Source organism: Oryza sativa, chromosome 10, assembly GCF_034140825.1.
Source record: "Oryza sativa Japonica Group chromosome 10, ASM3414082v1".
NCBI lineage: Eukaryota > Viridiplantae > Streptophyta > Magnoliopsida > Poales > Poaceae > Oryza > Oryza sativa.
In genome coordinates this window covers 12,285,080-12,299,125 of record NC_089044.1, presented here as the reverse complement: position 1 = coordinate 12,299,125, position 14,046 = coordinate 12,285,080, and the positions used below count along the sequence as shown (strand labels likewise).

At 53.8% G+C, this 14,046-nt stretch overlaps 1 protein-coding gene across 9 annotated transcripts; it reads left to right on the top strand.

Annotated features, from left to right (window-relative positions):
- The first annotated feature begins 1,574 nt into the window (after positions 1-1,574).
- On the top strand, positions 1,575-5,381 carry LOC4348473 (protein NRT1/ PTR FAMILY 8.3). Of its 9 annotated transcripts, none has more exons than XM_066304719.1 (8): positions 1,575-1,712; positions 2,049-2,215; positions 2,381-2,484; positions 2,582-2,718; positions 2,960-3,062; positions 3,160-3,377; positions 3,471-3,997; positions 4,376-5,381. In XM_066304719.1, the coding sequence occupies exons 4-8, from the start codon at positions 2,668-2,670 to the stop codon at positions 5,187-5,189; spliced, it is 1,713 nt and encodes a 570-aa protein (XP_066160816.1). In that variant the 5' UTR covers positions 1,575-1,712; positions 2,049-2,215; positions 2,381-2,484; positions 2,582-2,667; the 3' UTR covers positions 5,190-5,381. The 9 variants fall into 9 exon arrangements, with proteins under 9 accessions (XP_066160816.1, XP_066160817.1, XP_015614033.1 ...); XM_066304720.1 differs by having other exon boundaries at positions 2,559-2,718; XM_015758547.2 differs by lacking the exon at positions 2,049-2,215.
- The last annotated feature ends 8,665 nt before the right edge of the window (positions 5,382-14,046 follow it).

Below are 14,046 nucleotides of genomic sequence, written 5' to 3'. Positions count from 1 at the left end.
AGCAGTGGGGGCGTCTTCGCCATGTGTCTCCGATGAGATCCCACGACTTTTTCTGTAGAGGTGAAAACGAAGCGGATTCGGACGGATAGTGGTCATACCATATCCTAAACCATATTTTTTGAGCGGATTTGGAGCGGGTGCGGATAGTATACGGATGCAGATGAGGAGCGGATTGTTTCGGATGTCGGAAATGGTGCGGAGTCTGTGCGGAATCGGTTCGGAAACGGATTAAATTTATCGGATGTTACGTGTATATGCAATCAATGCATCATTGAGTTAGCAATCCAATGAACAATAATACAATAATCAATAAATGACCCATCGTAATAATTATATGATTAAGTGCTAAACAACATGAACGCATGATATCCATAATATAAAAAATATAGCTACGTGTGTGTGACATGAGACGATAAACGCCTTAGACTAAAAAATCTTTGTTAATTGATGAATGAGGGCACTGGTTGTACAACTTATGTTATATGCAATAGATAGAGTGGTTATATATGTTGATAATTTCGGATTATCTGGGAAACAACTTATCGGATAATTCGACAAAAATGTCGGATAATCCGCATCCGCCGGATTTTAGAGATACCATATCCGCATCCGCATCCGCCTCATACTATCCGCATCCGCAACCGTATCCGCCGGATTTCTAAAAGCTCATACCATATCCTCGTTTTGGACGGATTCGGATCGGATATTATCCAATCCGTTTTCACCCTTATTTTTCTGCAAGCGGTTCTTTTGCCCTTAGATGTTGTGGGCATTACTGCGGCATGCTTTGGTGCAATGAACATGGTGGCGCGGCCGGCCGGAGGGATGGCTTCCGACGAGGTGGCAAAGAAGTTTGGGATGCACAGGTTGTGGGTTTTGTGGGGCCATGCGGAGCGCCGACGTTGTGCTCTAGTGCTCATTGATTAGCTAGAGAAAGATGATGACCTTATGTGGAATTGGAGGTGTCGTTCGCCAGCGAAGATGACACAACGAGGGCCTGATACCAATGACGACGAGGTGAAGAAAGCTTGGGAGCAGCGGCTACCCACATCGATGGAGTAGAAGAATAACGTCTCTACATGAATATGTAGTAGAAACTTGAGAAGCCCATCGAAGAGAAGAAATAAAATTAGGTTTGAACCGATACTTTTTTATGAGTATGTGATGTTTCAGCTAATGTTGCACTTCATGTTTTGATGGTGTTTCATATTTTAGTACATGACTCTTGTAGTTTGGTGATGTTTCAGCTCTTGAAGCTTGATGTTTCATATGTGAGAATAATATGTTTCAATCGTGATTAACATGTGTTTCACCATTTTGATAATCTGAAATATTTTTCATTTAATAATGAATTTTTTTTAAGTTGCGATGAAACAACGGTCAAAAAGATTTTTCAAGTAAAACATCGAACGCCCTCTATTTGTATTCTCCGCAGATTTAGGTCATACGAATAAAATATTCATGCCACAATAAATATATCCGTCACGTGATTGATTGCTGTCCAAGAACCGGAATCATTTCGATGCCTCTACTGTCTCACTCACCTTAACTGCTTTTGGCTTTCCTGTGCTACTGGCTAGTACTGCTATAGTGTGAGCTACGATTGGGGAGCGGCAACCACACCAACCCCATCTCCATCTCCCTCCCAGACCGACCTCCCACCGCCGCTTTTGCCCTTCCCTCTCCAATCGTCCATCGCTCACTCTCCTCAGGTCTCATCTCTCTCTCTCTCTCTCTCCACCTGGTACTTTTGCTGGAATCGATGGCTTACATATGTTTTTAGAGGATTTTAGGGATAGATATAAGCATGCTTGTTGCAGGCCAAATCTTTCTTCATTTTTGGAATTAATACTGCACCTGAACTTTTTTTGGATAAAAAAGAAAGTGTATCAGCTTTGAATGAAGCCTACTAGTTCTTTATGAGTAGTGTGTGGTCATTTTCCCCTGGTTAAATTGTGGGATGGATGTTTGCTTCAAAGAAATAAAAGAAATTGTGGGATGGACCTGATGGTTCAAGGCTAATTTTGTTTTGACACTTCATTTCTTAGGTTTTTGGTGTGTTTGTGTTCAAGATTGAATAGGACAAGACATAGGGGTTAGCTCTCAATTTAAATGCCCAAGTTAAAAAGATTGTAATAATTGTCAAAAAAATTTGCATGGAATGCTTCCTTCTCTAGAAAGTAGGAAGTCTGACGGTCTGACCCCCCAAAAAAAGGTCAGTTTGTCCTCTTCTGTTTTTATGATAATTACTTTCCTAATTTCCCAGCTGACAGAAGGGTGTTGCTTGCAAGAAATAGTTGTTTACAGAATTATGTAGTCAATAGAGTTCATATATAACTTCCAGTACCAAAATTGCGTGATTGTGCTAATCAAAATGCAGAATTGGATATGAGTAATCAATCAGAAAAAGTGCGAGTGATATGCTAGTGGCCTAATGTCACTGAATTTTCAGAAGACCAAGACAGCACAAATGGGTGTTGTCGGGTATGTGATGCAATTTGTTAGATAATTTCTTATTTATCTTCTAACAATTTCTTATCTCATCATTGCCCACATAGATGGCTTACGAAAAATTCCTTAGGTGCAAGATTATACTGAATTAATTGCAAGTAGCTTAGAGTCGTCGGTTTTCTTCCAACAAAATTGCTGAAGAAGCCAGAGGCTCAAATGGAGGCATCTGATGAGGACAGGCCACTGATTCATCACCTGCCTCCACAGGTATTAATCGATAACCTTCCCATTATCTTTTTTTTTTTTTTGCCTAGGTAGGTACCAAACTTTTGTATCTCCATGTGACCCCATGACATGTACAGTTGATACTTTGCCACTTTGGCTTCAGTTTGTTACACAGAAACAAAAAAAATGAGTTCTTGCAGTTTCTTGTTCTTCAGCGAATCTTTGCATATATTTAATGTTAAATCCTGTGCAACATACATTAGTTTTGGCATTTGTCATTCAGGAACAATGTTCAAAATACACATGCGATGGAACGGTTAATATTGACAGTAAGCCCGCGCTGAAGCAGAGTACGGGGAATTGGAGAGCATGTTTCTTCATTTTAGGTACTTCTGAGAAGTTCACAAAATTATTCTGTTGATGCTCATAAACTTCCTTCTTCAACATACACAACTGACCTATTGAGTCCTGAACATGTCCTAGGTGTTGAATTCACTGAATGCATCTGCTTCTACGGGGTTTCAAAGAACTTAGTCACATACCTCACAAGTGTGCTCCATGAAAGCAACGTCAATGCTGCACAAAGTGTGTCGATCTGGATCGGCAGTTGCTTCTTCACACCACTCATTGGAGCCTTCTTGGCTGACACATATTGGGGAAGATACTGGACAGTAGTAATGTCCATCCTTGTTATCATCCTTGTAAGGCCAACAAGCAGAGCAGCAACTGAAAGATACAATCTGTAGTTAGTTTCATGTGTCATTTGCAACTCTGAAACAGTTCTATTTTGTCAGGGAATGATCGTTCTGACGGTTTCGGCATCACCATTGTTCCTGAATGCTTCTTTCTACAATGGGGGTATTTCTCGTCTAACTGTCTACCTAGGGCTCTACCTTTTTGCCCTTGGAACTGGAGGTATAAAGCCAAACATTCCGGCCTTCGGAGCTGATCAATTCGACGGCGCCGACCCGGTGGAGCGGGTGACAAAGGGCTCATTCTTCAACTGGTACTACTTCTCAATCAACGTGGGCTCGCTGCTGTCGTCCACCGTGGTTGTCTGGGTTCAGGACAACATAGGGTGGAGTGTCGGTTTTGCTGGCCCAATGCTACTCTTGGGGTTCGGCCTCGCCATGTTCATCGCCGGTAGGAGGGCGTACAGGTACAAGAAACTGGGAGGGAGCCCTCTGACAAGGGTCTTTCAGGTGCTGGTTGCAGCTGTAAGAAATCATAGGCTGAACTTGCCTGATGATAGCTCACTCCTGCATGAGCTTCCAGGAGTGACTGAAGGTGACTACAGAACTCAACATACCTATCAATTCAGGTATTGCTCATTGCATCAAAATTACCACAAGAGTTGTCGGACAAAATAGTCAAACCTGTTTTAATTTACTATAGAACAAACTAAGTGAATTAGTAGGAACAAATTCCACTGTCAAGAAAGATTCTTTTAAGATATTGCCATGTTATTCTAGACCATAATGTTTTAGAAGTTCCAATGGTTGATTTGACTCCTATCATGTATGAGTGTGCCATCACTTATCAATCAAGGGTAATATGGACTTTCCATAGTTATAAAAGGAAATAAATGATATACTTCGATTATGATGGTAAATCTAAAAACGTAGTAAATCTTGTTATGTTAAATTGTGTAAGTTTCTATAAATTGATTATTTAACTTTAACATTTCCATGATGTCCAGGTTTTTGGACAAGGCTGCCATCTTGTCGGACAAGAACTGCGCGCCGGCGGCGCCGTCGAGCCCATGGAGGCTGTGCACCGTGTCGCAGGTGGAGGAGCTCAAGATGCTGCTGCGGACGTTCCCGGTCTGGGCGTCGCTGGTCGGCTTCTTCATGGTGACCGCGCAGATGACGTCGACCCTGATCGAGCAGGGCGTCGCCATGGACGGCCGCGTCGGCCGCTTCACCGTGCCGCCGGCCTCGCTCGCCACCTTCGACGTCGTCGCCGTCCTCGCCCTGATCCCGGTCTACGACGCCGCGCTGGTGCCGCTGGCGCGGCGCGTCACCGGCAGGGACAGGGGCGTCTCGCACATGCAGCGCATCGGCGTCGGCCTCGCGCTGTCCGCGGTGGCCATGGCGTACTCGGCGCTGGTCGAGGCGCGGCGTCTGGCGATGGCGGCGGCGGCGGCGGGGACGCGGATGAGCATCGCGTGGCAGGTGCCGTCCTTCTTCGTGCTGGGCGCCGGGGAGGTGTTCGCCGTCATCGGCATGCTGGAGTTCTGCTACGAGCAGTCGCCGGCGTCGATGAAGAGCCTCGGCACGGCGCTCGTGCAGCTCGCCGTCGCCGTCGCCAACTACCTCAACTCCGGCATGCTCAGGGTGGTGGCGGCGGCCACGGCGCGCGGCGGCGGCGCCGGGTGGATCCCGGACAAGCTCGACGAGGGCCATCTGGACTACTTCTTCTGGATGATGGCTGCACTCAGCGTGCTCAACCTGCTGCAGTTCCTGCACTGCTCAATCAGATTCAGAGGCAACAACACACTGTCATCATCGTGACGTACTCCATTCTTCCGTCTCAAGGGCTCATGCCCTGCGTATATACTCCTGCAAATGTGTTCTCATTTCTTGTTCTGTCTCCAGGATTGAGAAAACGGAGTAACAGGAAGCCCCGGATTTTATTTTAACAGAAATGTAAGTGCAAAACAAATAATTTTATAATATAAGAGTAACACAAGAATGATCGATTAACTAGACTAAAGTAATACAGGAATGATACTCATGTTTAAATTCCTCTAAAACTTATATGGATCAAAAGTAATACAGGAATGATCCTCATGTATAAATTCCTCTAAAACTTATATGGATCAAGGCATTCCTAACTTATATGAATTGAGGCATTCCTTATGAATTTCGCAATGTTGGAGGGATGAGCTCCGGCAGATGTAGGAGACCTCGAGTTTAGATGAACCAGGGGTTCTAACCGAGATGGTGAGCCTGAGTGTGCTCGGAAGCAAAGAACACGGAACAACTATACTGGTTTGGGCCTGTTGAAGGATAACAAGCCTACTAGTATTTACTCCCTCCATCCCAAAATATTTGACGCCGTTAACTTTTTTTTAAAAATGTTTGACCGTTCGTCTTATTTAAAAAATTTAAGTAATTATTAATTCTTTTCCTATCATTTGATTTATTATTAAATATACTTTTACGTATACATATAGTTTTACACATTTCACAAAAGTTTTTTAATAAGACGAACGGTCAAACATGTTTGAAAATGTCAACGGCATCAAAAGTTTAGGGAAGAAGGGAGTACATCACTATGAGATGAATGTTCGTACAAGCTGGGAGCTCTCGAGCTAGCAGATCTAGTCCTTGCCGATTATGAAGAACCTAACACTTTCTAAGAGTCCCGGTTGGGTTTTTATATCTGAGAAGCGCATTACACTATTTACAATCATTAGATCACTTTCTGCCCTTCGAGCTCCACACCGATTTAGCCACCGATGTAACCCGCCTGTGAAACTTCACGTCGGGCCCATCTACAAGGTTATCATTATTGTTTCCATTATGGTAGTGTGAAAACGAGATGCCCATATATATATAGGTTATCTATCCATGTTAATACAATGAGACAACTCGAGAAATTCAATAATATAGATAGACACGAGAGCCAGCACAACACATCCGATGGAGGCGTAGCATCCTGTAAGATACGCCTCCACCATTCTCTAGCTAACGAGAACATCATGCTAGCCCTTCCCGGGCTAATGAGGGGTTCCCACGGTGAAACACTTCACACTTGAAGTGTGGGACTGGCCTCCTTTATGGGACAGTCACGTGCTAAGCCCTGGAGAGGACTGAGCCACGTGCTAAGCCCCAAAGAGGACTGAGCCACTTGCTATGGTTAGCTACATGAAAGACGCAACACCCTTGGTAGTTCTCGGGCAAGCCAGGATATGGGTCTCACCTCCAAATGATGTAACAACCTTGTTCATGGGTAGAAAACCAGATAGTCCCATGCTCCAGCAGAGGACACGTAGTCGTCTCCGAGCAGGTCTAGGGCCACCTACCAGACTCTCGAACAATTCCAGCTTTTCCTTAATTGTAGAATTGGACGGCAAGAGAACATGTGAATCTCTGCGTAAGGTTTTTGGCTTAAAGTGTGGCGAGGATGTGATGGCCCACTAATCGCGTAGATACATCGACTTGCCTTTCTAATTAAGCAAACTGGTAAAGTAGGGACTCCTTGACCGAAACGCTAACACGTAGGTTTCAATACTATCTCATCCTTTGTTACAAACTATCGTATAGAAAAAGTCCTACAGGATTGGAATCCTACAGAATTCCATGTTTTCTTTCAAATCAAAGTAATGTATTGGGGATGCTAAATGCAGATTTTCTAAGAAAATCTAGGCTAGTGGAGGTACTTTACCCGAATTTCATAGAAGAATTGAGATAAAGACTGGAAAGCTAGCATATGACCATATGGTCTGAAAGGTTCTTGAGGATCGGTGTCGGTGACATGGGACCGGGGGTATCGTGACTAGAGGCTTGAGTAGCCGCGGTCACCCCCGTGGCCTGACCCCCTCGGGGGGGTCGGGCCCGAGGGTGACATGGCCACCCCTCCCTCTGTCTCCCCGAGGGGTCGGGCCGTTCCCGTTTCGGCCCCGAGGGCTGGGACGCCCCGACCCCCTGTGGTTTTGGCGCCACGTGTGGGTTAGGTGAGCACGGCAGGGCTCACCTAATCGCATTTATTGCGGTTTGGACGAGCGCGCCACGCCGCATTTAATGCAACGCAGCGCGCGCTTATCCGGTCCGTGACCGGTCGCAGTGTGTGACCGGTCACAGACCGGTCAGATCGCGGGTTAGGTGGCAACAGGCGGCCTGTCACACGCCTCGCCCCGTCCCGTCGGAATGATGAGAGCCTCCAGGCGCTCGTCCCTAGCCGGAGCCGGCGTGTTAACTCCTGGAGTTGGTATGTCAGTCCCGGCCAGATTCATTCCAGGCTTCATCGCAACCATGGCAAGGAAGTCATTGTATGAAGAAGGGCAGACGTGCGGCATGCTAAACTGACGCGTGGTGGACAAGAATGACCGGTTTGTGACTGGTCTGACGCCGGTCACGTCATCGGCAGACAACCATGCTCCCACGTTGCATCTGCTTCCGGCGGAGTGGAGGTAGGTATGACCCATCCCATCGGAGAGTCATTCGGACAGCGGCCATTGCAAATCTCCACCCATTAATGAGGAAATGACAGGGTTATCCCCTGTGTCAGGCGAGTGACGGCACTGAGCCTCACTCAAGGACAAGCTGTGATTTAGCTTCCAGGCGAAGGCGCAAGCCAAGTTTTGGTGAAGATAGGGTGGGTCCCCACCCAAAAGAAGAGTAGGTAGAAGTGGTGCATGTGGTATCCCCTTGAGATATAAAAGGAGGACCTTGCCCACCGAAAAAAGGGGGGACGAGGAGGGGACTCTCAGACGACTCTTGCTCTCCAGCTCTCTGTAACTCCTTCACACACAGATCCACCAGAACACAGGAGTAGGGTATTACGCTTCTCAGCGGCCCGAACCTGTCTACGTCGCCCGTGTCTTGCGCATTTGTTCTCTCGCGAACTTTCCACAGATCGAGGGTGAAGAACCTCACTTAGCGCCCCCGGCGGAACCGGCACAGGGGGGCCTGCGCGGTCTCCCGGTGAGGAGCCCCATGCTCCGTCATCTGGCGCGCCAGGTAGGGGGCGCAAGTGTCTTTCGAAGTCCTCGTCCTCTTTCGTGTGCGCCAAGCTTCTCCCGCTCAGCCAAAATGGCCGAACGGGCAGTGGCGCACAACCTCTCTCCGAGCGCTAGCGGTGACGACGGGGAGCAGAACCCGCGCCGTCGAGCTCGTACTCCACCGTCCCCCTCTCGCCGAAATCTTGGGCGGGAGGAGGCGCTCGAGGAGGTCGAAAGATCCGTGACTTCGCCGCCCGCGGGCAATGGAGAAGGACGGCAAGACGGGGAGCGTCGCCTCCTCGTCTACGGCGATGGCGGCACGCCCCAGGGCGCGCTCCAGGCTGCGGGCGCGCTCCTGCGTCACCCGCCCGTCGTCTCCGATCCAGAGACTCCAGCCCGACGTTGGCTGGATGACGTGGCCGACTTGGTCATGACGACGCAGCAGCGCCTAGGTGCCGGCGGGCGGTCCTCCGCCACCGGGACCTCTGGCGCTGCCGCCGCCGGCTCCAGGTCGTCGAGGCGGAGGGCGCGGCGAGCGGCGGCCGTTACCCGCCGTTCGTCCGCCATTCCCTCGTCAACGCCTCCGACCCAAGAAGATGTGCGTGGGGGGCCGGATGCCCGCCTCAATATCGAGCGCCGGCGCAATGGTCGTCGTGCTGCCCATGCAACGAAGGGCGCTTCCTCGTCCGGAGCGCCACTTCGGTCCGGGCACGGGGGCCAGCCTCCCGTGTCCCCGGTTGGCGGTGCCGGCTGTCGAGCCTTTGTGGCGAGCCTTCGGAACGTCCGTTGGCCCCCAAGGTTCCGGCCCACCATCACCGAAAAATACGACGGAAGCGTCAACCCCGCCGAGTTTCTTCAGATCTACACGACCGGGATCGAGGCCGCCGGGGGTGATGACAGGGTCATGGCAAATTTCTTCCCCATGGCCCTGAAAGGTCAGGCGCGGGGTTGGCTAATGAACTTGCCACCCGCGTCGGTCCACTCTTGGGAGGATTTGTGCCAGCAGTTCACCATGAACTTCCAGGGCACATATCCGCGCCCAGGTGAAGAAGCAGACTTGCATGCGGTACAGCGAGGGGACGATGAGTCTCTTCGCTCGTACATTCAGCGGTTCTGTCAAGTCCGCAACACCATACCATGCATCCCCGCACACGCGGTGATCTACGCGTTCAGGGGGGGCGTGCGGCACAACCGCATGCTCGAGAAGATCGCCTCCAAGGAGCCCCAGACCACCGCGGAGCTTTTCCAGCTCGCGGACCGTGTGGCTCGCAAGGAGGAGGCCTGGACCTGGAACTCCTCCGGTTCCGGTGTGGCAGCTCCGGCCGCCCCCGGGTCCGCCGCTCGGTCAGAGCGGCGGGACAGGAGGAGGAAGAAGAGGTCGGCCCATTCCGACGACGAGGGTCACGTCCTCGCCGTCGAGGGCGCATCGCGGGCCACCCGAAAGGGGAGGCCTGCGAGCGACAAAAAGAAGGAGGCCGGCGCTCCCAGCAGGGAGCGCCCGACCGGCAAGTGGTGTTCCGTGCACAACACCTCCCTCCACGACCTCGCGGACTGCCGTGGTCAAAAGTTTGGCTGAGCGGACGAGGAAGTGGGAGGAGGAGAGGAGGCAGGAGCGTCGTGAGGGCAAGGCCCCGGCGGCTCCCGCCGGCAACCGGCGAGGTGAGGCCAAGCAGAAGGCCACCGCCGAGGACGTCGACGATGGCGACGATGACCTGGGGTTCCAGGAGCCTGGGGCCACCGTCGCCACCGTCGATGGGGGAGCGTGCGCTCACGCTTCTCGCTGGAGCCTCAAGGCCATGAAGCGAGAGCTTCTGGCCGCGGCCCCTACCCATAAGGCGACGCGGCGGGCGCGATGGTCGGAGGTTGCCCTCACCTTCGACCAGACCGACCACCCGCCGTGCGTTGCCCGGGGAGGACAGATCGCGATGATGGTTTCCCCCACCGTTTGCAATGTGAAGTTGGGGCGTGTCCTCAGAGACGGGGGTGCAGCCCTCAACATCCTTTCCCCCGCAGCCTTTGACGCCATCAAGGCCCCGGGGATGGTGCTCCGGCCGTCCCAGCCGATCATCGGTGTGACGCCGGGGCACACCTGGCCGCTGGGTCATATCGACCTCCCGGTCACCTTCGGTGGTCCCGCCAACTTCCGCACGGAGCGGGTGGACTTCGATGTGGCGGACCTCAGTCTGCCCTACAACGCGGTCCTGGGGAGGCCCACGTTGGTGAAGTTCATGGTGGCGGTCCACTATGCCTATCTCCAGATGAAGATGCCGGGCCCCGGTGGCCCCATCACCGTCCATGGCGACCTCAAAGTCGCGCTTGCTTGTATGGAGCAGCGCGCGGACCACCTCGCCGCGGCGTCCAAGCCCGCGGGCAGCGACGAGAGGCTCAGCACCTCCGTCCCGGCCGCCCCGAGGCAGCGGATGGTCACCTGCGACGAAGTCCCGGTCAAGGAGGTTGCCCTGGGCGACGGCCCGTCCAAAACCACACGAATCGGTGGTCTTCTGGACGACAAATAGGAAGACGCGCTCGTCTCCTTCCTGCGGGCAAACGCCGACGTCTTCGCCTGGAGACCGGCGGACATGCCCGGGGTCCCCAGGGAGGTGATTGAGCACCGTCTCGCCGTGCGGCCGGGCGCAAGGCCGGTCCGGCAGTAAGTGCGGCGGCAGGCCCCGGAACGTCAAGCCTTCATCCGCGAGGAGGTGGCGCGACTTCTGGAGGCCGGATTCATCCGTGAGGTCATCCATCCGGAGTGGCTGGCGAACCCGGTCGTCGTTCCCAAGGCGAACGGCAAGCTTCGGATGTGCATCGACTACACCGACCTTAACAAGGTCCTACTTTTCAACGTACTACTCGAATTTCTTTGGGTAGCCAGCTAGGACGCAATGTTGAGGCCTATGTTGATGACTTGGTTGTGAAAACGCGCAACCAAGAGACCTTACTCTCGGATTTAGCGGAAACTTTCGAAAGTCTCCGCTCCACCCGCATAAAGCTGAACCCCGATAAATGCGTGTTCGGCGTGCCTACGGGCAAGCTTCTCGGGTTCTTGGTTTCTGCCCGAGGCATCGAGGCCAATCCCGAGAAGATACGAGCTATAGAGCGGATGCGCCCCCCCAGCAAGCTTAGGGATGTGCAGTGCGTCACCGGCTGCATGGCCGCCCTAAGTCGGTTCATATCGAGGCTGGGAGAGAAGGCGCTATCCCTATTTAAGCTCCTCAAACGCTCCGGGCCGTTTACCTGGACGGAGGAGGCTGAGCAGGCCTTCACTCAGTTGAAGGCGTACCTCAGTTCTCCCCCAGTCCTGGTCGCCCCGGAGCCAGATGAGCCGTTGCTACTCTACCTGGCGGCAACCCCGCAGGTGGTCAGCGCGGCGTTGGTCGTGGAGCGCAACGAGGACAACCCTCACTCCGCGCATCCCCACCCTGTGTCGACTCGACCCGGGAGAGAGCAGGGAGGAGAGGCCCCCGAGCCGAACGGCGGCCCGAGGCCCCCGACGGCCGGAGCTGGCCCTCCGCCCGCTTGTCTGATGGTGCCAGGCGCCCCCGACCCCCATGATGGCCCCGGGGCCACTGCGGGAAGGCCGCACCTGTCGCCCTCTGACCCCGAGGTCGTCGGCACAGAAGCCGAGTGCGCCCCGCGTGGCCTCTCGGACGAAGAGCGCCCTGGAGATGCGGCCCCTGGCGAAGAGGATCGGCCCTGCCGAAAGGTGCAGCGGCCCGTCTACTTCATTAGCAAGGCCCTCCGGGACGCCAAGACCCGATACCCTCAGGCCCAGAAGATGCTTTACGCTATTCTGATGGCTTCGAGAAAGTTGCGCCATTATTTCCAGGCGCATCGGGTCACAGTGGTTACGTCTTACCCCCTCGGCCAAATCTTGCATAACCGAGAGGGTACTGGACGGGTGGTGAAATGGGCAATCGAACTCTCTGAGTTCGATTTGCACTTTGAACCACGCCACGCGATCAAGAGCCAGGCCCTCGCCGACTTTGTGGCAGAGTGGACCCCAGCTCCTGAGCCCGTCTCCGTCCCCGAGGCCAGCTCGAGCCCCTCACAACTGCCTCACACCGCCTACTGGGTGATGCAGTTCGACGGCTCCCTGTCTCTTCAGGGCGCCGGAGCGGGGGTCACGTTGACCTCGCCGAGCGGAGACGTCCTCAGATACCTGGTCCGCCTCGACTTTCGGGCGACCAACAATATGGCAGAGTATGAGGGACTCCTTGCGGGACTCAGAGTGGCAGCTGGACTGGGGATCCGCCGCCTCCTGGTGTTAGGCGACTCCCAGCTGGTCGTTAACCAGGTCTGTAAGGACTACCGATGCTCTGACCCGCAGATGGACGCTTACGTGCGCCAGGTGCGGCGTATGGAGCGCCATTTCGACGGGATAGAGCTTCGGCACGTGCCCAGACGGGATAACGCGGTCGCCGACGAACTCTCAAGGCTCGCTTCCTCGCGAGCCCAGACCCCACCGGGCGCCTTTGAAGAAAGGCTTGTCCAGCCGTCGGCGCGACCCAACCCCCTAGGGGAGACGGACGCGCCTGAACGGCCCCCGAGGCCCGTCGGAGTCCAGGCCTCGGGACCCGAGGGGAGCGCTCCCAGCTCCCTTAGATTGATTGCTTGGATCGCTGAGATCCAGGCGTACCTCGCAGATAAGACTCTACCCGAGGACCGCGAAGGGAGTGAACGCGTCCAACGCATCTCCAAGCGCTACGTGCTGGTGGAAGGGACCCTCTATCGGCGCGCGGCTAGCGGAGTCCTCCTGAAGTGCATTCCTCGGGAACAAGGCGTCGAGCTTCTCGCCGATATCCATGAAGGCGAGTGCGGAGCCCACTCCGCCTCACGCACCTTGGTTGGCAAGGCCTTTCGCCAGGGTTTCTATTGGCCGACGGCTCTCAACGATGCGGTCGACCTGTTCCGGCGTTGCAGGGCGTGCCAGTTTCACGCCAGGCAAACCCATCAGCCGGCCCAGGCCCTGCAGATCATACCTCTTTCATGGCCGTTTGCTGTCTGGGGGCTCGATATCCTGGGTCCGTTCAGGCGGGCCCCGGGCGGGTTCGAGTATCTCTATGTCGCTGTCGATAAGTTCACTAAGTGGCCCGAGGCTTATCCGGTCATCAAGATCGATAAGCACTCCGCGCTTAAATTCATCAGGGGCATCACTGCTCGGTTTGGGGTGCCTAACCGTATCATTACGGATAACGGCACCCAGTTCACTAGTGAGCTCTTCGGTGACTACTGCGAAGACATGGGCATCAAGCTCTGCTTCGCCTCCCCCGCCCACCCCAGAAGCAATGGCCAAGTGGAGCGCCAACGTGGAAATCCTCAAGGGCCTCAAAACCAAGACCTTCAACATCCTCAAGAAGCACGGCGACTCGTGGATCGAGGAGCTGCCAGCGGTGCTCTGGGCGAACCGAACCACGCCAAGCCGAGCAACCGGGGAAACGCCTTTCTTCCTCGTCTACGGCGCGGAGGCGGTCCTCCCATCTGAGCTCACCCTGAGGTCCCCTCGGGCCACCATGTATTGCGAGGCTGATCAAGATCAGCTTCGCAGAGACGACCTCGACTACTTGGAAGAGCGAAGGCGGCGCGCGGCCCTCCGAGCCGCGCGCTACCAGCAGAGCCTGCGGCGCTACCATCAGCGCCACGTCCGGGCCCGATCACTCTGCGTCGACGACCTCGTCCTACGCCGCGTCCAAACGCGTGCTGGA